Genomic DNA, 25867 nt, shown 5'->3' with positions numbered 1-25867 from the left:
TAAAACAATGACAGCCAATCAGAATCCATTCTAATTTAAAGGCCTCGCGCATTTAAAATGGGTTCTGGATCATCCGGGCGCGTGCGTGCTTAGAATAAAAAGACCGTTATCGGTCGCTGGTGTGGACACATATATAGTTATCTTTATCGTTATCTTTATTGTTATCGTGCTTGGTGTGAACGGGCCTTTAGTCCTCCTTATCTGTGATCACGGCGAAAACTAAAAGCGGAAAGGAGAAGGAACTTTGAAACGGACTGCAGCGAGGAGCACGTTCTTTTAAAACTGGACCGGTGACTATGGTGAGCAGCAAGACCTTAAACTGAAAAAGTGGTGCCTGAAACGAACCTGTTCGTGTTTGCGGCAATTATGACACTTCGAATCCCTTAAGAGAGAACTTTGAAACTGACTGCAGCGAGGAGCACATCCTTTTAAAACTGGAGGTGGTCAGAGTGTTTTCTCTCACATCCAAATCACTCGAAAGGTGACTGATGAGCTGGAACTGAACAAGCCGGAATAATGTCCGAGTGTGCGTACAAGTGAGCGATTATAAACGCATTAAATAGAGAGGGTAAAATCCTGTCGATTTACTGCAATACATAATTTATTCCCAAATATCAGTGTTTATTAAGGCTTTCAGATTGTGTATTTCTTGATGGCACTCAGCCTGGTGGTTTTGTTCATCTAGAGCTCGTTGGCGGGAGAATTATTTTTTTAAATAACTGGTCAAATTTTGTCAAACTTTTAAAACTGAATTTAATTTAACTGTATAAGCTATACAAAAGAGTATGAGTTTGTTTTCTTTTCTGCACTTTTTCTTCCAAATGTTCACATTGCTTTTACTATATTTTTGTCCATTTTGAGTGTTCTTGCTTATAAATAAATGTTCACCTTTCTATTAGCCTATTACTGTAGTAATTACCTGTGTGATTTTAATTTCCAAACTATTTTGAGGTTCCCTTTTGACCTAGAGCTGTTGCCAAAATGATGCAATTTGGGTTGTTTTTATCTTACCATGGAAAATTGCTCGCTCTGCACCATTATGAATGCACTTTTTACATTTTACTCTGTTCTACTCACTCCGCACCCGTTGACACGTGCGGCCGTGCACATTTTGGTTTCGCTTTCAAATTAGCGCCAATTTGGGGGCGGATTGCTTGAATGGTGAGTTCATTAGCCTATTACTCTTAATATTGCCTATAGCTCTGCTCCACTCCATTATGAATGCCCGTGCGGATGCGCGCATTTTACTTTCGCCTTTAAATTAGCGATTTAAAAGCCCCCGCCGGTGATACCGGTATTACCAGTGTTGTCACACAACGATTAACCGGTGGGAAAATATCCTCACCGTCACATCCCTGGTAGGCAGACTGACTGACTGACTGACTGCTGATCCTGTCACTGCTTCAAAAAAAAAAAAAAAAAAATACATACAAAAATAAAGGTTAGATACCTGGAGATGTGAGAGTTCTTAGTTTTCGTTGTGGATTTGCCGGACTGAAAGCTGTTTCGCTCACTGGGTGGGCTTTGATGGCTGTCTGACTTGGGTCTGTAAAGAGAAAGTCTTTTGATTACAAATGCCATAAAGCACAAATCAGACGTTTCTCAAATTCTTATTGGTGATTAACGGACTTGTTCTTTTTGCTGTTGGGTTTCTTGGTGATGGCTGGGGTAATTTCTTTCTCCCGGTCCTTCTTCTCTTTGTCAGGTTGATCCTTCTCGCATTTTTCCTTGTCTGTGTCCATGCGTTCGATCTCGGGTGGATTTCTGTCAGGACGCTCCCCCTCGGCCCGATCTTTCTCAGGCCTCTCTGGCTTTTCCTTCTTCTCTTTCTTTGGGGGAGGAGGGGTGGCATACTGCTGGGCCACCTGCTGTGCCACCAGCTGGGAGTTTATCCGGGGTTTCCTGTGGAGCCAAACAGAGCTGATAGTATCAGAGTGACACAAACCAATAGAGTACACTCTTCACTCATCTGGTGAGACTAGGTTATCGACAAGTACAAGTTCAATATCTAAAGTCTGAAGTAATATAATGTCCTTTTCAAATGAATGTTCTTGGTTCAACACAAGCTCAAACATCTCTGCATTTGATTACCACATAAAATAACCTCGTCTTGTCCCTCAGGTTTAGGGGGAAAAACCCATTGCATTTACTGAGATATACTTTACAACAGAAATTTGAGGTGAAATGCACTCAACCAGGATATAGGTTAAAATACATCCTTTTCTGAATGTAGCTACAACACTTCAAATTACACGTTCACATAAGACTGATTAAAATAAGGGCTCGACATTAACAATTGTCCGGGACAAGTGGATTTTTTGAAGGGACAAGTAAAAGATAATTTTACTTGCCCAACCGGACAAGTAGCCTAATTACAATGTAAAAAAAAAAAAAAAAAAAAAAATGACTAGGGTATAACCAAACCGTGAGAATGATTCTGGTTTTATTACATTTATTGTAAGTGACGAATGATAGTGGATAATAAATGTAGGCTATTTCTGACGGTCACAAGGTTGTGCTGTTGAGTCTTGAGGAGAAATGGAAACACAAAGAAACTCAAGTTAACAACATACTGTCGATAAAAATTCAAAATGTGGAGTTTTTATATTTTTAACATGACACAGTTAAGCAACCTCGCACGACGAGTGTTGTTTTCCTGAATACCATCACGATTGACAATGTGACTTGATTTCATACAACAGTTCAATAAACAGTTAAAATTAAGTCACTAACATTTTAGATGCAATATTGACTGTTTTTGTTCTGTTTTAGCAGCGAAAATAGTTCCAAACATAGATCACAACAGAACGCACATCTCACAGCAACACTCCGTGTTTTCATTGCTGAATGATTCAGCGTTTTGAATGAATCGGTTGAGTCAAAGATTCAATGATCCATTCATAAATAAATGCCTCATTCTTGAATGAATCAGTCGTTTGAACAAATCGTTTGAATGAATGACTCATTGACTCGCGCATTAAGACGGTCGCTTCCGCCACCTACTGGCGGTTTAGTGTTTAGTCTTTCCAACATTTCTTATTTGTATATTCAAAAATATTTAAAACAAATCTCATAACATTATTTAATGCAGTTGTATTTTTTCTGTGTAAATTATTTAATTTGATCAGCCCTACCTTGGGTAACAGGCCTATAGTGTCTTATTATTCTAATAAAATTTATTGATCAAATTTAGGAATTTGAAATGACAGATGAAGCATATATTTAATAAGAATAGGGAGGGAAATGCCCTTTAAAAGGTGCAGATATGACAATATGCAGATTTAAATATATAAGCTGATTGAACAATGATGAGAATATTGCTTCAAAATAAATTATATTTACTTTTTTTTTCAGACAAGCAACTTTTTTTACTCTGACAAGTGAATGACAAATTGACACATGAAAAGGCTTAATGTTGAGCCCTGTGTGTGTGTGTGTGTGTGTGTGTGTGTGTGTCTATATATATATATATATACATATATATTTAATTGTTATGTAGCCTATATAATATGAAAGAGTTGAAATATTGCATATAACTATACATATAAGTTATTTATAAGTTCTAAGTTTAGTTTTATTTATATTTATTAAAAAGGCTCTTTGGAGCAAACATACATAATTATGTTAATAACATTTGACCAGAAATTCATTGTACAGCAATGAACAGCATCAAAAAGTCTCCTTTCCATCGCATGTCTGCATGTAATTCACCTCAGTCAGCTTTTACACAAAACCATTTTAAAGCACAGATTCTGTGGATTGTGATGAATACTTTAAGGCATACCTAGCCAGGCATTTCAGTGACTAAAACCCTTTCACTGGTCCCCGAATGTGATGACAGCCCATCGCCAGCTGTGTGGGTCTGCTGAATGTGTAATCTCATTACTCTACTCCTTTAATAAATGACTGTGAGGATCATAGGGTGGGACATTTGCAGCATGTCATTGTCATAGGGACTAATCAGATTAGCTAGAAGGTTTGGCCCCATTTGTCACAAACTGGATAGAAAGCGGTTTTCAGTCTGGTTGTTCTCTGAAACAAACAAGCTCCATCAAAACTTGGGGTATACAGCACAGAGAGGGAAAAGATTATTAAAGAATGATGGTCAAAAACATTATTAAAATAATAATAGTCCAAAAAACAGTTGAAAAATAGTTGAAAAAACATTCAATAGCTTTGTCTGAGGAATAGACCCAAACATGAGTTATTTAGTGAAATCAGATATTTGTATAATTTCTTACTCTCAGATTTCCGTTATGCGCTTTAATGTGCAAACACAAGAACTTAATTTACAAAGCTTGCAAGCCTGAAACTGCACAATAGTCATGTATATTCATTCACAATATTCTGTTCTCATGTGCATCATGAATATACCAGGTTTAAAAGTTACCAGGTAAGAAGTGATTTATAAAACTGAGAATATGAATTTCTTTACTAAAGAATAGCATCTATGTGGGTGAGGAAACCTTTTTGCTTCTGTGCGCACACACATTCTGTAATGATGGAAAGCTGGAGGCTCTCTCTCCTCGGCGCGGTGTTGAGTTAATTAAAAGCCGAGGGGCTGTGTCTGAGATCTGAGGCAGAGCGCCAAGCAGCCCGAGCCGACTCACGTTCCTCAAGCATAATGGCCAACATCTGGCAGCAGCTGGGGGTAACAGAGGATTTCAACTGATCATGGGGCTGAAGCTGAAGCCCAGAAGTGTTTTTTTTGCTTTGTCTAAACATTTAGACTCAGGAGTCCTCTTCACCTCAACATTTCAGATCAGTCGCAGTTGGGAATGTTCAGCTGTTTAGATGGCGGTTAGATTCTTAAAACTCATGAATGAAAGATTAAGGCCAGACAAACTCAACATACTCACATAAATGCACAAACATGAAGGCTTAGCCAATGTATTGTACTGTCCCGCTTAACGTGTTCTCACGGAAGGTAACCACAGAAAATAAACCTAAGAATACATTTGGAATGTAAAAACAAGACTGAATCATTGTGTTCACATATTTGTGTAGAGGACATTTATGACTGCAAGAAAGCGTGCATAATAACTCATCCACACATTGCACTGACTGGCTGTGACTGTTAAGCTGCACAATAGGCATGTGCCGGTATCAACTTTTCATGCTGCGATTAATTGATTGAGCTTTTACCACGGTATACGGTATTATCACGATATTTTAATTGCTCAAGAGAAATGGATGGATTGGTGGGGGGGATGTAGAAAAAAAAACTACTTGCATTACAATAGTGATTGTCAAAACATTTGGTAACTAAATAGAATTTTACACAATTTTCACGCTTTCAATTCTTGGGATTTGATTTCAATCTTGATTCAGTATGACTTTTTGGATAATTATTAGGTAGGCTACAGTAGATAGACTTTAATTTTTCTCAAGAAAAAATATATCTCACATAATGCTGTAAACATACAGAGAGCCCTGTCTGCTGGTATTATTAAAGGTTAAAAATTAACTAATTAAATTAAATATAATTTGGTTTTCATTATAATAACAATTATGACACAAGTAAAAATATAATACAAATGTAATATAGTGCACATATTTAGCAAAATACTCCTCTCTATAGCTATTTTTTTCTAGTCAACAAACGTGCTGGCCATTAAATGGCTTTCCTGAGGTAAATGTAACGTTCTGTGACATAATTGTTCACCTGCAGTTTTATTGACCTCTTTCCGTGGCTGAAAAACACTGAATGATCGATATCATGTATGAGGCATATACCTTTCGGTAAATTGTAGCCTACTGTATCTTTAAATAAAAAGTAACAGATGATCGGTTTACTTGAACTGAGGTGCTACAGTGATCTGTCAAGTCACATTTACAAGCACCAAAACAGTATTTATTGTCTGAATTTCGTAATAAAATGGACAGAACATGAGAGCTGAGAATTGTTTTCATACCATAATAACCTGCTCTGTCTAGTCTGTCGGTGTCAGTGTCCTCTTTGCTCCGCGATTTTTCTCTGCTTGAGAAACTGCATGTGGCGCGAGAGCGTTTGAAAAGTGTAAATTGCGTGAGTCTCACGCTGAATGCGTATTGACAGCTCTGCTTTTAGAAGGGGGATAAATCGTCGGCAGCGTTCCTCCTTCCGCCATGCTTCTTCTCCATGTGAGGATTGTTTACATTAGACTAGAGTGCGCACTGCGCCGCATGCACACATGTGGGGATTGTTTACATCAGAGTGCGCACGTGTTTCGCGCAGCATACGCAGTTTTTGTTTTTGCGGTTGATGGAAAATAAGCTAATACGCGTTCTATAAATATAAATTCTGATCTATTATTTTTCACGGTATTTTGAAGTGCCCACGATAACAATATCGTGCATATTCATTACCGCGATTTATCGCATTACCGAATACCGGCACATGCCTACTGCACAACATTTGTCGCAAAAGGTTATCACTAGAATCATGTCATGTTGTGCCTGGTTAGGAATGCAAGAGGCCACAGAATAATAAATGAGGCAGAATGCAACTGAAGTACTGATAGAAGCAGCTATAGTGATCCCAAGACCTAATGGTCCTGTTGATGCCCTTCAACTCAAACCAATATATAACCCCGGATAAAACTAACAGCTGTCTACTGGTGGTTTGAAGAAAACATGTGGCCCTTAGATAGCGATGGTTCTTTCACTCCCTATGACTGATGTGATACAGACGCCTTTATCAAAGAGACCAGCCAATGTGAAGCCAATCAATCCCTCATAATGGGGAATCATGTTCAAGAGGCCAGCACAACTACAATCAATATAACCTCTGCAAGGAATCTAGATGAGCTTTAGGGCCCGCTAGCAAATGATACAGAAGAGCATCTTTTAGAGCATGTTGGAATAGTATGCATCAGGTCTGTGCTGGTCAAGGGAAGAAAAAAGAGATCAGGAACTAACACACTGCCGAATAACTAAGAAAAAGCAAACAATTTTAAAAGTTAAATTATTATTATTTTATTTTTTTACATTTATGCTATAATGGCAACATATCCATTCCAAAGTATGATTAACACTCTGTGTTATGATCTTACTATGATCCAATTTACTGTTACACCACATGCATTTTCTCTCAACTATTTACGTTACAAAACTGACCGCATTTACCTGAACACTGGACAAGACGGACATTGAATAAATGGGACGGGAATGAATAAAATTACGCACAATACCTGTAACCACGCGCAGAAATTAAGACGTGCGGCTGGTATCAGTGTATCGATACTGCTTACTAATACTAATGTGTGCTGTTTTGGTCTCACCAGCGCACTATCAACACCTGTAAATAACAAACTATTTACAACAAATCACAACAAACTGGCCAATCACAGAAAAGCCCATAAAATGTATCATTCATATATACAGTATACAGTATATGTCATAACATAATCCAGAATCCACTAAATGCATACTACTTCATTATAGAGAAAAACAACATGTCAATAAAATATATAATCATAAGCTATAGCCATTTTTTATTAAACTTAGAGAGCGTATAAATCAGAAATAAAAAGTCATTCTTGAAAAAAATTTATTTTATAAAATCTAAACAATCAAATTTCAAATTACACACACACACACACACACACACACACACACACACACACACACACACACACACACACACACACACACACACACACACACACACACACACACACACACACACACACACAAAACCATAATAATATGAATGAAACGCTTCAAAACAAAGCGGAACATGGAGTCACAGAGCGCAGCGCTGCACAAGTGCGCATTTAAAAGTTCCCCGCACACAAAGCAAAGAAATGTTGAGTGCACAAATCCTAGTGTATATCTGTCCAACAGTTCATTGATCAATTGGTTATTCCTAATTTTAAATTCCAGTAATTGTACATTTGATGCCAATTCATAGTCCTTGTGCTGTGTGTGCTGTGTATGCTCACGGTAGAGTCATTTAGAAACAGCAAAGTCCAGCAAATTAAAGTCATTTATGCATTTAGCCCCTTTTCTACAGATCAAGCATTATAACGTGAATATATCATATTGGAGAGAGTATTACCGTGCTCCCTGTCGTAACCGGACGAGGTGAGCTGTTTGAATGCTGAACGGAGAATGATTGACGGCTGCAGAGGAGGGAAGACGAGTTTCCGTGAAGTTTTAATTTAATGATGTAAATATACCTCTGTCCCTCACATTAAGCTATGGAATGGCATCAGATGACTTCAAAAAGATTGCAGGAAAACTTAATTAGTGCTTGTCTATTTCTTTTGGTCCATGACTCCCCCTTGTGCCGTAGGCCTATAAAGGAGCGCAATAATCGCGGTTACCTGAAACACTGCGGTTAGATAAAATAATCGCGATCAGACGGTTATTTAATCATCGTGACAGGCCTACAGGCAGCAGCTCTATCAGCAGCGTATCTCCCTCACTTGCCATGCTGATCAGCAACACACCAACACATGAGGAATTGTGATGTCCACAACAGATTAAGTTTTACATCCTTAACAGTTGACTGGACAGCTACTCTGACGGTATGTTATTTGTATTGTTTTTACAGAGAAACATTACACCATAACATATAGGCTATATGCATCCAATCGTTCAGTCTATCCACTGTAGTACATTTAGCACTGGGTAATTTGCTCTAATTCAGACTGGGGTTTTGTCAAAAGTGCACGATCCTCCACTTAACAGGTACTTGGCTTAGTTTACCTCCTGAGGGGGATCCAGAAATCCCTTCCAACCTGAGGTCAGCCCGGGAGTCTAGCGGCAGACAGGCCTGTGATTGATTTGATTAACCTTCCCTTGGTGGATCTCCTGCCACGAGGGGAGATTTGTATCAGGGGCAGTTTAGAGAGACAGAAACAGGCTGAGTGTTTGAGCCATGAATCAGTGCCAGCTGTAACTCGGCCACGAGAGCTCACTGGCATGTCAGGACTGCTGTCAACACTCACTAAGCACGACAAAACCCACACAATGCATTATTTACTGATCGACACATGACCGCCTCATCACAACCTCACTCTGTTGACTGGGACGCGTGTATGAACACAGGAGGCACCTCTCCAATGGGAAGAGAGAAATGGCATACAGTTTGAGATGGACACTGACCAAACTCACATTAGCGAACAGATGTTGGTTGCCAAGTCAAGGGAAACTTGAATGGAGTTGGATGAGAGAGATCATTGTGGTTGAGGGACTGTGTTTTGGAATTTCATACTACTCTTATGGATTAGTCAGGGCATGTGTCACATTTAATTTCACTTGAATGAACACAACGCTGTGAGGGACAATTTACTGTTGTATACTTTGGTGTCCATCATTCAGCTGACATAACACAGAGTACGTACGTCTTTTCAAAACATTTCCTGTTGACAAAAATCCAAATAAAATTAATATGTAAAGACAAACTACTGTATCTCTCTCCCTCAGAACCTTATTTTCATTTGCATTAAATTAAATGTTGCCTACCTCTAACTAAGGTCCATTTCTGCTATATAGAGAATGTATACTGTGCACTGAGCATTTTCTTTACGCATGGAACATCTGGATGACTTACATTTGACAAAATCTGCAGTACACAATAGCACACTGTATCCAAGGGCTGCATGATTAATCAAAATTAAACCGAAATTGCAACTTGGCTTAGTGCGATTATGAAATCGCAAAAGCTGTGAGTGCGATTTTTTTAATTTTTAATTAAATAAATGGCATAGCATGTTAGTGATCAGTAGTAAATGCTGCTCCATCTCTGAAACCACTGAGAGTTTGACTCGCTTATAATGTGCATTTGAAAAAGCAACACGCATCAAACATCTTCCCAAACTTGCAATGCAAGGCGTTTATAAACCTGTTGTCCAACAAAAGACAACATTTAATAACATGTTTTTACTTCAAACTCACTTCATAACGTCAGTCGAGTGTTTGAAATAAGTTCCTTTTGTGAGCTGATGTGGCTTCTTATAGAAAAATGCAGACAATATATTTTATAAGATTCTATACAGTGAAAAAGGCTATGTCAATTAGCATTGCATTATAAATAGGCCTTTACTTTATTATTATGATGAAAATACCCCAAAAGGCTTGAATAACTTAAATACACCATATTGCTGCAGTTGTGCGATTATTGTCTTCATATTTAATCAGTCAGAGTTTCTTTCTTCTTTTTATTCAGCTAAAGCGATAGCATGATCCCTTTATCCACATTAGGGACTTCCTTTAACGTCAAGTTACATAACTTCTGAGAGGCATATGTGGAGTTTCTGCACAAGGGAACCCTTCAGATTCCAGTATGAATGAAACAGACGTGATTAGCTCTCAGTAATGCTCACTCCATCCTATGTGTATGAAAAAATAGAAAAAAATATATTTCTCTCTAAAGAAATTTATATGATATGTTTTTCTCCACAGGAGTACAGGAGTACAGGAGCTTTTTTTACACAGTGGATACATAAGAGGCTCATATTTCATATTAAAGACAGACTTTTAGTTTTTGCATACATACTGACAAAATTAAGAAACATAATTTCTTATATTATATTATTAAAATATTTTATAATAATATAATATTTTATAATAAATCTTTAGACCACTGTAGGCTGCCTGCATATTAACAAGTAACCCTAAAGCTTTTCGTACAATATTTTCAGTAAAATAAAAATATTATTATTTTATTATTATTATTATATTAAATACTCTTGTTTTTCTTTTATTTATAATTATTAGGCATATATTGATATACAAGCAGAAAATGTTGAGCCAAATTGTGCATTAAACCAAGTGAAAATGCATGGACCATTAAGAATCTCAAACAGTACACAACCTTCAAGATCCACCATTCTCATTGCAAAGAAGCCCAGTTGCAATCAAACCCTTAAGCTAAGAAAATGATTTATATTTATTTATAACTAAGGTTTTTCAAAAGGTTTTCTTGGCCTAAATGGTCTTGTTGGACCTGGCCATTCCCCTTTCTCTGTTGAATATTAAAACAACAAAAAATATACAAAAATAAAATAATTACTGAGATGTAATTATCATTATCAAACAGAGGTTCAGAGAAGGTCAGAGGTTTTTGATAAACTGTACATTATTCTTAAGATTAAAATACCATTATCTCCTTCTCTGTTTATTAGGAGATCTCTCAGAGATTGGAGCAACACCTCACTATGTAAAATTAGTTTATACTGTTCTACTATACCAAGAATACTATTCTTCAACACTGGACAACTAAAAAAAATATTAAATATTAATCATTGGTTAAATTATTATGAGAGCACATGGCAATCGAAATAAATGGCCGTTGTAGCAAGAAAGAGCACAGAGTCAATTTGGAAGTGTGTGGTCACGTATTTTTGGAGTAGAGAAGTAGAGTATTCTTATGTCTGTGAAAACCCTATTTAGACAAATTATTGTATATCATTGAATGTAATACAATAATACTAGCCTAGAAATCTAGACGCACCCTAGCGGCAGCAAAATGTATTTCGCAGCCAGGGGGGTCTAGCAACTCTCAATAGACCTTCTAGCTGCAAAAACCTAAATTGGGTCAGGCCAATCACGTCGTGTATAGAGTAGGCGGGGGCGGGCTTAACATATGACGACAGAGTTGCGACGGCTGCCACTTGAAAACAAAGAATGGTGGCTGCTGCTGGAGAACAACGGTCTTTCGAATCGGCTTTGTCCGCGACTCTGGAGGACTTGGAGTTAGGTTTTTCTTTGAGAAAAGAGCAAAGAACGGCACTTAAGTCATTCTTAAAAAAAGGAAGATGTGTTCGTCGTTTTGCCGGCCAGATATGGCAAAAGTTGAATCTATCAACTAAGCTCCGCTGTTGGGAAAACGCTCTGGTTGGTTTAAGCGCTGTCCTATTGCGTGCAGAGGGAATTTGAAAGACAGCCGTTTATCCCGCCCCTCGGATTAAACCGCGTCTATGGTGAGTTTCCAGACCTAACATCTTGATGTAGGTCTGGCTTGCCAGGCTACAATAATACTACATTACATACACACACTATAAATATTTTTTAAAAAGGCATTCAATTATTATTTTATTTTTTAAATATACAACTGGCCATTTTGTGAACATAGAACTGTGTGAAAACAAGCCTTGGTCTGAAAAGCCCCCCATGGTGGCATGTGTCACTTTAAACTGATGCGCTGTAATTAATGACACCACACATGGAGGCTCTTTAATTCCTAGAGAGGTTGGCATTTCGGTGAGGCTCCAGTCTAGGCTTCAGTTACACAAACGTTAGCGGTGCAGTAAATTGTGGCGGCGTTAAATGAAACAGATTGCATGTAGAGGCAAGACAGAATGAGAGAACGCTCCAGTGAAGAGAGGCTACAAAAAGCGCTCAATTAACACAGCTCTCCAATTCAAGTGCAGCATAAGCAGGCAATCATGGTCATTGACTCTTGCATGCTTTGGGGCCACAAAGTGCCCTGGAGAGAGGACAGTCAGGTCAATGGGATACATATCTGATACTTATGCATGGTATTGGACTACAAGGTGCTGTACCTTTATAGGCAGATTGCAATCTAAAAAGCAACCTGTTGTCATTTAAAGCAGTCATTCCCAAAGGCAGGGTCCCGACCCACAAGTGGGTCGCGGGAGATTTTGTATGGGTCGCCAAGTCGAGCACTATTTTTCAGTGTGCTATAAACGCGTTCTCATCCTAGGGCGTCATATACCGACGCTTTTGACATTTCGTCCACGTGCAATGCACATGGCACCCTTTAGCGTCAATATGAGACGCACGGGTTATGGGTAGGTTTAGGTCTGGGGTAGGGTTAGGGTTAGACCGCTAGGAGGCGCCTTCTGGCCCATATCTATCTGCGTCTCATATTGACGCTAAAGGGTGCCATGTGCATTGCATGTGGACGAAATGTCAAAAGCGTCAGTATATGACGCCTTGGGACTTTGTCTCATTAAGTATAAATTGTGTACACTGTAATGATGAGAATATGAAAACAATGAGATGCCCTGTCAACTCTTCCTTTCTCATTTCACCTCTGCATTTTACTTATTGTCAACAACAGGTAAATAAATTTTTTTTTTTAAAATATCTGTATCTCTTTTAAATAGTTAAGTGGAAGCTTAACTGACCTTAAAAATGGCCATACATATTTTGTTAATGCATAAATTCTCTTCGTGATAAATGAACTATATGGGCCTAATGTTTATTGGGTCACAAGGATTTATCGACTTTAAAATGTGGGTCCCCAGAAAAAAAGTTTGGGAAACACTGATTTAAAGGATAAGGCTAGTTAAACTGAACCCAGACTCTCTACTGAGCCTATGGATTTAATTAATCTCAGATGGAGGACTCTGAATGTATAAAAAACTAAAATAAAAACACTTTCATATTTGTCCTAAAAATATGCTACACTTTTTAGACATTTCCTGACAGCATCTGTGAGAGTCACCACTAGATTTAACATGGTTCGCCTCTTACATCACGGCAAACGCGACAGTTATGTGCAGTGGCAGTTCGCGGAGCGCCTTGATCCTCTGGCGTAGCAGTATTAAGCGTTTGGCTGGTGGGGGATGATGAAGCTGCCATGTGTGCGCGTGTTGAACAAGCTCTGGGACCGGGCTCCCATAAGCCATTCTCCTGAGCGATTAGTGGCTTTGTGCCTGCTGTACAGAAAGGAGATAGTGAAGAGAGCACCTAGAGAACAGGTCCTGGGTTCCCGTGCTGTAGCTCTCGACTGGGTGGAGGACATTAAACATTCATCTCCGCCTTCTGGAGGGATTCTGCCCTCCTTCTTCCCCGAGGAAATTGCTCTCTGGGGAGAAGATCTCAGCTGTGGTGAAAAAATCTAACTACTCTCACAAGATGTGGATGTGAAATGCTATGTGAAAACGGGGAAGTTAGCAGATAACATAAAGTAAGTAAACAAATAAATAAAATAGAACACCAAATAGAAAAATGTTGATTGTCACGTCAGGAGCTCAAACTAAATATTACATAATATTACATGTTTAGTTTCTAATTTCATAAATTAACAAAATTTCTATGACTAAATGCCTAAAAATTACAAACATTATTTAAAGAGCATATTATATAAAAATATAGGTTTTATACCGTTGCAAGTAGTACCAGGGTTTTTTCCTCACAACACAATTTGTTCTTGGAGTGGCATAACAAAAACATGACCTATATTTTGTATTTGGAAGTCAGGCACAGACTCTGTGTGGGCCTGTCTAAAACTAGCAAAAAAGCAAACATGAACATATCTTTCTCTCTAAACATCTCTTTCTCTTTTTGATCCATCCAAGAGAAGCTTCCTGTGTTGTCTGACCTTTCACCAAAGGAAACCACACAATTAGCCTCATCACTCAGACTGCAAACCAGGTGTAGAGTTTGTGTGGAACCCACATAGGGATCCATCCATCAGCAGAGGCTTGTCATGTTTCTTATATGATGGCTTGAAAGAGTGATACTTTTTCTATCAGACTCACTCAACCTTGTGTCCTGCCGTTGCCTCTGACCTGTAATTACAGGTCACTTTTCAAATGAGTAAGAACGAGCTAAAGGCTGTGCAATATCCACCCTATTCAACAACAATTTACTGAATATTTATGTCTAGACTGGCCTGCTCTGCTAAACTAATAAGTAGAAATGCAACAAAGAAGCACTTTTTGTTAAGCGCTCAAATAGGAAACCATGTCTTGTTGCTGAACTGCTCCTTTGTGATTCACTTTTGCACTGAGAGAAAAGTTTCAGTACTGAGTAGTTACTCCCACACAACTAAAATATCTGGAGACTGTGGGCCTACAAAGTATTTGAACACTAAAATCACACTTTAAATCACTGCATTAAAATATAAAAAGCAAGTGGCATTTAAAAGGTTTTTGAAGCTCAATCTGCAAGCAGAACATTTCATAAAGTATAAAATTATTAAAACAATAGAAGCACGGTTCTTAAGACAAACTGTAGTTGGAGACAGGTTGTCAAATTTGTTTAATTATTATTATTTTATTTTTTAAATCAATTTTAAGTCATTTTAAAATGGCTCTAGCAGCATTTATTTTCAGATGTTGCTTGATTTTGTATTTTGTATGTGACTTGTAAGAATCTAAATACTTATAGGGGCCATGTGACAGTTTTCAAACAGACTGCTGTTGTAAAATAAAACCTTCACAGGAAGAGTTTGCAGAAAAGATATTTCCCTCACCATCACTTTCATACATTATCTGCAAATCCATGCCCTTACTGCTCTAAAGAATTTAATGTCATAGAAAAACACATCAGCAAGCAATAAAGCAGGCTGACTAATCTTCTTAGCGCTAACATCTACATACAAGCAGAGCTGCAGATTGTAATAGCTTTATATTTCCTCCAGCAAAAACAGATTCCAGCTCCAATCAAGACAAGCTGTCAGTCACTCTACCAGTCGGTCTGCCTTCCCATCTTCATCAGCGCTCTGCTCCGCAGACTACAGAGAGGCACAACCGCTTCAGTTCCTACTCAGTTAGCTGATTAAGTGTGGTCACCGAACGTCACTGACTGTGTTACGTGAGATACGCATGAGTCAGGCGGACGGCAGCCTCCTCTGCTCCACTGAGTGAATGACATGCGGAGGAGAGCGGGAGTTGAAGGAGGGTGAGCCCAGTGCTTCCCAGTGCTGGGTAATGATGTGCTCCATTCTGCCTTCCCTCTGAGAGCCTCTTGGCTGAGTGAGCACATCCCAACAGAGCCGTCCATCAAACTCAGCATGCAGTGGCCCACAACCCCCTCCTCACAGCGCACACACGTACAACACGCACACTCACTCTCTTGCATTCATTCACTCTCTCCATTCTTTTGGGGCCTTTTTTATCTCCTCCCTGGTGTCTTGTCATCTGTCTCCCTTCAGAATCATATGGCCAGCAATTTCTCTGTTGCTAAATCACTTTCAAGCCTATTTCAGCCCACCCAAACACACACACACTTGGTTCAAACTCAATACTAAGCTTCAACCAGTACCACCAGGGCAGAGAGGTCCAAAAGTCTGAGAATACTCTGAAAATCTGAGATTCAACATCCTATTTAAACCTAAATAATCAGAGAGGTATAAGAGTTTGAAAAGTATAAAACATAATATTAGTTAAAATATGTAAAACAAAAAAGAAAATTGATCATCAGGTTCTGTGCAAACTTGTTAAATGCTGCTGTAAAATAAGTAAAAGCAAATCAAATATTTCTAAACATTCATGTACATGCATTTTTTCAAAACTTTTCACTTAGACTATTATGCTGATAATAAATTAATTTAAAAAAATATATTAGAAACAAAACATTTTCAATAGTGGTCTCAGACTTTTTGACCCCGCTGTAGGCTAATACAATTTAAAGACAGCAAATGAGATGTTCGTAAAATTTACTTACTAATATTGTCGTTGGATTTACACAAGCAGATTGTGATGCTGATAATATTAATAAAAACTTTAAGAAAATTAAAAGTAGAAAAAAAAAAAAAAATCATGCATTGATTTAAAATAGAACCATTTTCTCTGTTGGTCTCAGACTTTTCGACCCCACTATATATAATGACAGCAAATAAGATGCAATCTTCATTAAAGTGAAAAAATAAGTATAATAACATGTTTACAATAACATGTTCTTTACCTGTTGGTAGATTCTGCAAATCCCAATGGCCACATATTGTTTGATGAATCAATCTAGCTAATATATTGGTCAATCACTACTTAACACATCTATTTGACCTCTACAAGACACAAAGTCTCATGCATTCCGATCTCTCATTTTTGCTCTAGTGTGCTCTTTCGCTTAAATGTCTGCAATCTCAGAAGTTTTAAACCCTCAATTAACACACTGGTATAGATTAAAAGCTTATGCCTGTGGTTTAGAGCAGGTCTAAATGCTGATAACTGTGGATAAGCAAAAGTGTGTCTAAGTGTGTTTGTAGAGGCATGGGGGAATTTGACACAGTGTTAGCAGTCTGATTATGTAATTTCATTATCCTCAACAATCTGCACTCAAGCAATGGCGAAGCAAATTATTGGATAGTAAATCTCTGCTCCATCAATTACACACAGAATCTCTGCCATACTTGTTGATTTCACGAATCAATAGTGTCAAGACAATATTATGTTATTCCAAGCGGAACAATGCACTTAAAGCCTCAATTTCCCATGGCATCACAAAGATTGTATGAAATTCTTGCACCGTGACATACTTAATATTCCATCAGCTTGCTCTGTGTCTGCCTTTACATGACACACGAGAGACACTAAAACAGTCTGTTGAGTATGGGTGGGAATGTAGAAGACACCTCATCATTTGATTGAATTTTGATTCAGCGACTCTCAAATCTTTTAAAGAGTTAAAGAGAACAGTTGCCAAATTCTATGAAAAAAAATAAATAAAAAAAAGCCCTGGTAAAATGTCTGCTCTGGTCAATCAATAGAAATACAATAAGAGGCGGTTCTGCAGTTTTTATTCAGTGTAAATGAAATGACATATCAGAACAACCTCAATCAGTGTGTGTCTTGATTTCTGTGGATGTGCACAAGAGACTAATCAACTATTGAGTGTGTGTAATTACATATACAGTGAGGAGTTAATAAATAGCCTACATGTTGCAAGGTTGCAGCAAACATCTGTATCTATAATGTTTTGTCCTGTGTAAGCTTTATCAATAAACAGAATTTTTTATTTTTCACGGCTTAGTCCAGAACCATAAAGGAACTGCAATGCATCTGTGAATCGATTTTCCCCACCTCTATCATTGAGTGGTAAAACATTTCTTGTGTCTTAAATGTTTGCTTTTATCAATACCGACATAGGAAGAAACAAAACTACTTGGACACTGGCAGGGAGCTTGAGGGGAAGTAAAAGTACACCCGCACTGAAGATCAAGGTAACACAAAGGCCAAATGGCACTTCCCCCTGATCCGGCACATCAATCAACTTTAGAAAACCCTAATGGATTCTTCCCTCTAACCTGTGGGTGACTGATATGCATCTTGGAACATAGAAACCATGGAATATGATACTGAAACAAGGTGTCGCATTCTTCACTCCTGTTCTCAGGATTCCAATCTAATATTAAAACATGATGCTTTAAGGTCTGCAAGGAATGCAGTGTGAGGAAATTTATTTCGATGGGCTCAGAGGAAAGAAGATCGTTCCGAGGTTTTGCTTGAGGGAGGGTTTTTTAGTTCAGATTATTAAGAATGGAAGATTAAAGCCATATTAAGGCAACTTGAATCCAAAAGTGCTACCTCAGAAATAATATAGACCACATGTCTAGCATATCATGCAACAAGCCCACGGTGATTCAGGATAAATTTCTGCTGGGTTGACAGTAGCGTAACCCTAGATAACCTCTACTGCCATGGCAACACAAAGCGAACGAGTTTATGAAGTGTGCAGCTGCTGTGTGGGGAAAAAACAATGAGAGACATGCCCTCCAGCAAAGATGTCATCCAAAAATCATACAATCCTGCAAGTTGCGGATACACGAGCATGAAAGCCATACATATAATTCATTCAACACTTCATTAGCACACTGTTGAGCGTCAAATTGCCTAGTCTATAAGTGAACATCCAAACCTTTATGAGGTCAGTTAGTGATTCAGTTGAGCAAAAGAAAATCTGTTATGCTTAATTTACATTTATCCCCTAAAAGTTGCCTTTAATTATCATCATCCTAAAAGTCTACCGACACCATGCACACTCTCCTTCAGACAAATACTCGCGGCATGCTGCCTGAACATAATGTGCTCAGGAATCAGATAAAGACTTCGAAGCAACCATCCCGACACTTTAAACAGACTTTCTTTACATGATGTAAAAAAAAAAGCACATGTATTGCTAATCTACATACATCCTTGCACAGGGAGTTGCTTCATTCTTTGAACTCCAAAGACCAACAAAGACTAAATAATTGGTGAGTGGAATGCGTTATCACACCACAAAGACCCATTCACCGAGGGAAACAGAGATAAAAGGTGCTGAGATGGGAGCATAAACTGCTGCACCCTTGTCAGAGAGCGCATCGTTTCGCTGCGAGCACCCCACGCTCCCCCCCGTGCACCACTGGAATACATCAAACGTGGACAAGATGGCTAATTAGTCCTCATTACAAAGGGAGCCAGGCTTCTTACATCAGCAAACAATCGCATCCATCAAAGCTTGACAGCGCAGATCAAACAGAGACAGAGCGGCTCTCATCGTGCAATTTCTATTTAGCAGACTGATAGGAGCTGGGCTGCTGCCAGCGAGAGTGAGACGAGGGGTTTCCGACACGCATGGCATCATTTCCTGTCATTACTATGAAAGTAACGCGCCTGATTTCTGCAAACAGATCCATGAGCTAAGCTGGGTTTTCGAAGGGAATAAACTGACTAATCGTTATTGACAAATACACCGCTTTGGAGTGTCTGACTTCTCCCGACACCTCTTCTTTCCCCCAAATGTCAGAAAAGCACTGGGTGTAAAAGAGCAGATGAAAAGGTTAGAGCCCGGGGATTACTGCGTGCAGCCGCATATTACTCATAGCTGTAGACACCACATCAGTCAGCTGATGAGAAGTGTTGGCGGGTTCACACATCATAACAAACACAGCGCAGGCTAGACAGACGTAGAACATGCGTAACTGAGGATACAAAGCTACATTCGCTTACAGGAATACAACCACGATGGCATTTCTGGCAAACCGAACACATTCATTTGTCGATTTAATCAGTGGTTCTCAATCCTGGTTCTGGAGTACCCCTTATTTAACACCTAAAATATGATCAGCGTACTAGCCTGAAATATTGTATGCAAAAAGCAGTACATCAAATATATTGCATGGTAAAATAAGAAAAATTAAACAGCAGGACATGGAGATACTGGAGTGTGTGCAGCCTCTAGTCACTTTGACATTCAACGAGGAGCTTAGAAGCCATTCGAATAGTTGATCCTCATGGTTAATTTTTTTAACACCACAGATAATACGCAAAGGTTACATCCAGACAACTAAGGGTCACATAAAGAATGAGAACCACTGGAATAAACGACCTTTATGAATGGACAAGCACACCCAGACCTGTTAGTGACAGCTTCCAAATGAGCAGCATAGAAATTAGAGTAATGAAATCATTCAATTAGGCAAACCAGAAAAACAACATTAACGTCTGCTTCTTCGCCCTAAGCTTTATTTCAAGTGAGCATCATGTTAGTCTAATTCTTAAATCAAGCAGAATGTGTTGCACTTGCAGATGTGTCAAAACAAATGGCACATTCTGAAGAATTTCTGACACCTGATTGACCTTTAAACTGTTGCAACCGCTTTAGGAAACCCAATAAAATATGTTTCCTGTTCTTGATCTAAATGCCTTTAAAACAGTTTGACGGATTCTAAACACACCCAGACATTAAATGCCTTTGATCTAACCCAACAAATGCCAGCCATGGATTTAAATTGGAAATCTGACTCGAGCCAAACATGCAAACACTGCAGCACTGCAATAGCAGGTATACATCTGCAAGCATGCATGACCATGGAGCTGCAGTGAAAGCATCTGCGCGAAAATCCAATGCTATAAATTGTGTTCAGGCTAATGCAGGACAAAGAAAGTTTGCCCATCACTGCAGTGACTGCACGGGCTGGCTGCCACACTCCATTCTAGTGCGAGTCATCAGACTGAAGAAATTACATTTAACTTGCATGAGAGGACTGGTGTTTCAATGAATCTAAAAGAGCAAATCAACAAGTAAAGCGTTTCAATCAGCTGCATTAGTGAGGATGAGATAAGGATTGCAATGCTGCAGAAGTCCAGTGTAAATGCCCATACCTGGTAGACGTGCCCTTCCGTACATCACAGATGCTGCATTTGAAGGCTTCGGCACTGTTTCTGAAAGTGCACACGCTACAGTCCCAAAATCCGTCGTCCGCTGTCGGTTTGGCTTGTCTTTTTGGCCTTAAATAACAAAAAAGAAGCCCAAATTATAAAGGTCAACCTTCATGTTTGCCCCCCTAACATCCTACACCCCTACTTTTACTGTCTCGAATTCGTTTAACGTAACCGAAGTGGCACAGAAAGTGACAGAAAATCCGACCCGTGACGCGCGAGGGCGGTTTATTAGAACCGGAAAATACTGGAAATACACGCTAACCAGCTAACTAGCCACGGTTATTCTCCACAGCTCCTAGTCACCGGGCTTAACACATATATACTACACTCTATAGATTGGTTGTCGCTGGCACGACAGCTAACATTAGCCAGCGAGCTAAAGACATCGCGTCGGTGAACGGCGTGAAATTGAATGTCAAAAAAGGTCCATTTAACGTTGAACTTCGACCAAAAACCCCGTCCGAAGAGGCCAGGCGTATCCCGTAGGAAGAAAATCTCTTTGTCTGAGAGGCACTGAGAAGTGTTTAGAGTCCTATGTGAAAAAGAGAAAGCCGCCATAGCTGCGCTTGTTTCTGAGAGAAAGGAGAAACACTCCTCGTGAAAAGCATCCGAATGTCCACCGAGCGAAAAACAGCCGCGCGGTCACCAAAATCGCCTCGGAAACTATCGACTGTTGACGCTTTCTTACCTGGTCGGGCTCTTTTTGTCGCCCATGGTGGAAAAACAGACTCTCAAAAGACCGAAAAGGGTTCAGTAATTAACAATAATTGTGAGTGAAGGTCCGTGTGAGCGTGTGTGTGTGTACGGTGGATCCACACAGAGAGAAGCGCTTGCAGGCAGTCTCGCCTTCCCCCGACTGACTGACTGACTCTAGGCAGGGCGAAGAGACTGCGGACCCCGTGACTGCGCCGCCCAATCACCGCTGTCGTCGGTTTAAAAGTCTCGCCAGAAATAATCGGCACGGATAGAGTAATACTACTACACTCTCCGATTGCCAAACGTAATTAGACTGTGTGCCCGTCGAAGTGAGAGAAAGCAGCAGTGAGAGACCAGCTCGATGACTTAATGACTCTGCTATATATCAACAGCAGCACCGGGGTGTGTGCGTTGAGTTGGGATATATGAGGAGAAAAGTCAAGTTCAACTTGGGACACCTTGATGCTGAAGACTACAGGAGTTTACTTTGTCTTGTGGTTGACCATCTCAAATCATATATAAAAGTAAGCCATGGAAATGCAAGGACTAAATTACCATAACCACAGTTTTAATTCTTCAGTGTGCAACAAGTTTACCATTGTAGCAGCTGATTTATTGTATATTTTTAAGTGTCTGATAACTGAAGAACCTGTTGTTAATTATTTTATTTCTGCTTTTTGATCAAATACTTAGTCATAAAAAGAATATTTAATGTATTATTATTATTTTAAGTTGTTTTTGATGTCACAAATATTTTTTTTTTATATTTAGCCTGTCTACTTGTTAAAGTCGTGATGTAACAGAAGTAACAACAAATATTTTCTTCTGTAATTGTGCGTAGAGTGAAACAGATTAACGAAAACAAGTTGGCATATGTCAAGGTGCGGTCACGCCATGTTGTAATTACAACATTCCAATTAGCAAAAAGCATTCACATCCTCGTAGAACTTGTAATTACAACTTGTACACTGGACATTTTCTGAGAGCTCCTACTTGTACCACCAGACCGCATCAGATTAATTTAGGTACTGATGCTTTTGCCATGGAAAAGCGTAATTCCATGAAAAGTCTTCAGAAAAGTTTCACCAGAAGATCGAGTTATGTTTTGATTAAAAGTTAGAAGCTCAAAAAAAGTAAAAATAAATAAATAAATAAATAAATTGATTTGAATTGGTTCACCAAATAGAGGATGAATTTTTATTGCATGCCGAAGTTAATCTTAAAATGTTGAACTTATAAACGAATGAACACATGAGATCAATGCCAAAATCAATGCCATTTTGTTGTCACTGACATCAGCGTATTGATATTTTGTATGTCATGGCTATTTATCTGCTTTGACAAGCATGACCAGAATCTAATTGTGCCAAAATACATGCATCGCGGTCTTATGGAGGATACAACAAGTTCTAAGTATAAACACAATTGACCTCGCCAGTTTCTCTTGGTGCGAAACACATACTGCCATCCAATCACCACACAGCCAGAGATCATGAAGGGAGCACACACGTAATGAGCAACAGACGATGATATGAGGGGTTTTTCTTACGGACTTCATGATTTAAATTTCTCAAGTGTCCAGTCCTCATCTGCGGCTCCCATTTATTTTGGATTGCACAGTGAAAACAAACGCTGTAAGAGGCCCCTCATGGTAGACACAAGGGTCCCTGTGTGGGGGGATATGAAATGTGAATCATTAGCTGCTCTCTGGGGTTCCAGCCCCTTTGTGCCCCCTTTTCTCTCCATGTGCTGCTGGATCCTCTGTTGCAACTTCATGACAGACTCTTGCAAGTTTACTACCGGCTGATGTTGATTGGAGGTTTGATCTGGAATTCTTTGCAGATGGTTCCTTACAAAATCCAGGACAGCTGAGAATACAAACGTTTAAGGTTCGGAAAAGCCAAGAGCTTCAAAGACCAATACAGTATAAGAAAATGATATAGAATCACACAATTGTAAATACTAAATACAACACAGATGTTGTCAAAGTGTTTTTAGCCACATCAGATGAAACATGAAATATTACACAGTACTGATTACCTGAGCTTTCAAACCTCAAGTTCACATTCTGCTTCAAACACTGATTCATAACTGAATGCAGAGAACTTGTAGAAAAGTTGTAAGAACCTGTCAGATCCTTAATTTAGAGCTTGCCTGTGATGTCTTAAAATTAGAACAGTACATTTGGCTGTCACCTCTGTGGTACCAGATTGATGTCACAGATTTGTAGCTCACGAACGATGAGATGTGATGTGGGAGTAGGTGAATTAGAAAGATGACTCAGATGAATGCTGTGATCAGAACTGAGACTCTAGCGAACAGATGAAATAGACAGAAACCGAGAACATGGTTTCTTTCTGTTCTCAATGTGGCTGGTCAACCTTTATTTGATGATACATTTTAACAGCCCACAGTGTTTGGATACATGGAGTTTAACAAAGAAAAAGTTTTTAAAAAGAAAGAAAAGAAATATAAAAAGTTAAACTTTCTCTTATTTTGGTTCACACAAATGGCTCAGGATGTTCATATATTAGAGTATTTTAAAACGTAAAACATAATTAATATGGTATATATTTTAAATTGTTAATACTAGTAATGAGTATATTAAACTAAATATACTAAAGTATATTTGACTGTAGACTATATAGATATGGTTATTTGAGACTATAGTCTGAATGAATCCCTTTTCTTTGCATGACACATTGACATTATAGTGAATGGCTCTTTCTGCATTATCCTGAATGTTGTATAAACATTTCACGTGTCACAGAACGGAAGAGAGGTTCTTGCATGTGTAAGCAAGCATCACATTCTTTTGATTTTCCAGGCAAAAGCTTTCCGAGTCCTTCACATAAAAAAAAATTGTCTACAGGCTTTCATGGACAACCAAGGAAGTCAGAGAAAACATCGTTTGTTACAAGCTGATCACACATTGGCAATACAAATGTGATTAATACAGAACATGAAGTTACAATGTGCCCCGTTCTCAAAAACTGTGCCATATGTGACTGAAAATCTCAGGATTTGTAATAATTTCATTCAGTGTAGAATTTTCAAGAACGTATGGTTCTTTCAGGACAACAAATTGTGGATTTTCTCAGAAAATGCTAAAAGCATCTTAGAAAAAACCTACAAAGTGAGCATGATCACAAAACACAAAGTGTCTGAAAACAGGACTGCATCTCTAATTAGATTAAATGAAGTACCAGAATGGCACTTAAAAAGCCACTTTTATTTGACCTGCTTGCTTTTAGGATATTTCAATTCATTTAAAACGTTTGTTTTCAGGATAAATAAAACACATTATGAATCAGTTTAAATCAGATGGGGCCAATGCATTCTAAAAATAAAAGAGCATTATGTGCCTGGCTCAAAGACAAAATCAGGATGACCTCTAGATTTCTATCATTTTGTTTGTGATTGGTTCATGCTCCCTGATTAGTTTCGAACCAGTAATTCGACAATTACCTCTGATGCACAACTTTGACCTTTGCTTCCATTTTCGTACCTGTCGCACTTAACACTCCGCAGCACGTTTTCTTTCTATTCGTATAAGTTAAGGGGAAGTAATAAAGAAGCAAAGTGGAGCCTGTTCATTTCGTATATTGTATTTGAAGCCAGAAGAAAATCAGATGCATATCTGCAGCCCTGTGGATAGTGTTCTTGCTACTGGGAATGAGTTTATGCAATTTGTTCTACTTGACCTTTCACCTTACAGATAAAACACATCTGGCTGCCGCCCCTGAGGCTGCTTCTTGTTGGCTAAACTCATTGTGTGTTCATGTGCTTGTGTTGGACTTCAAAAAGGTTTTCACTGATCAGTAAACACAGTGTTTAGTGACACATTTGAGCTACTTACAACCCGCATTGTCTCTCGAGACAGATGTGGTTGACCATTATGCATATCTGGCACTGACACTGGGAATTTTATGCACTTTTTTTCCCCAAGCACAGACTGATTCAAAACAAAATTTGGCCTGAGCTTTTAGCTGGCACGCTACCAAATGAAGGGCTCCAATGACAGGCATATTTGAAATGCACATTCTTTTAGGATCCCACACTATCACCCATGATTTAGATCTGTAGCAAGAAATTAGAGAAGCAAAAGATCGCTATCCATCCATCTATCCATCTATGAATGTATAAAACATTTATGCACCTCTTGATGGAAATAACATTACAACATTTATTTGCATCAAGAGGTGCATACATTTTTGGTCAAGATCTTGTACTGACAATGCAAGAGTCCAGCACTCTGTGAAGTCTTCTCCAGAACATCCCAAAGACTTTCTGAGGTCTGCCTATTCATGTGTGAAAATGATTCTTCATGCTCCTCACAACCA

The 25867-nt window shown here is 38.8% G+C and overlaps 1 protein-coding gene across 1 annotated transcript in view; it reads right to left on the bottom strand.

Moving 5' to 3' along the window:
• Window positions 1–21923, bottom strand: part of rybpb (RING1 and YY1 binding protein b) — a 29253-nt gene extending 7330 nt beyond the window's left edge. The window contains exons 1-4 of the mRNA XM_081381829.1: window positions 21517–21923; window positions 20769–20894; window positions 1630–1902; window positions 1451–1546 (exon numbers count right to left, since the gene is read on the bottom strand). Of these exons, the coding sequence (XP_081237955.1) occupies window positions 1451–1546; window positions 1630–1902; window positions 20769–20894; window positions 21517–21542 (521 nt within the window). The 5' untranslated portion in view covers window positions 21543–21923. The remainder of the gene's footprint in view (window positions 1–1450; window positions 1547–1629; window positions 1903–20768; window positions 20895–21516) is intronic.
• Window positions 21924–25867: the final 3944 nt, after the last annotated feature.

The sequence above is a fragment of the Scardinius erythrophthalmus genome, assembly GCF_964197995.2.
Source record: "Scardinius erythrophthalmus genome assembly, chromosome: 12".
NCBI lineage: Eukaryota > Metazoa > Chordata > Actinopteri > Cypriniformes > Leuciscidae > Scardinius > Scardinius erythrophthalmus.
Note: the sequence above shows the minus strand (reverse complement) of the source record. Positions and strands in the feature narration are given on the sequence as shown.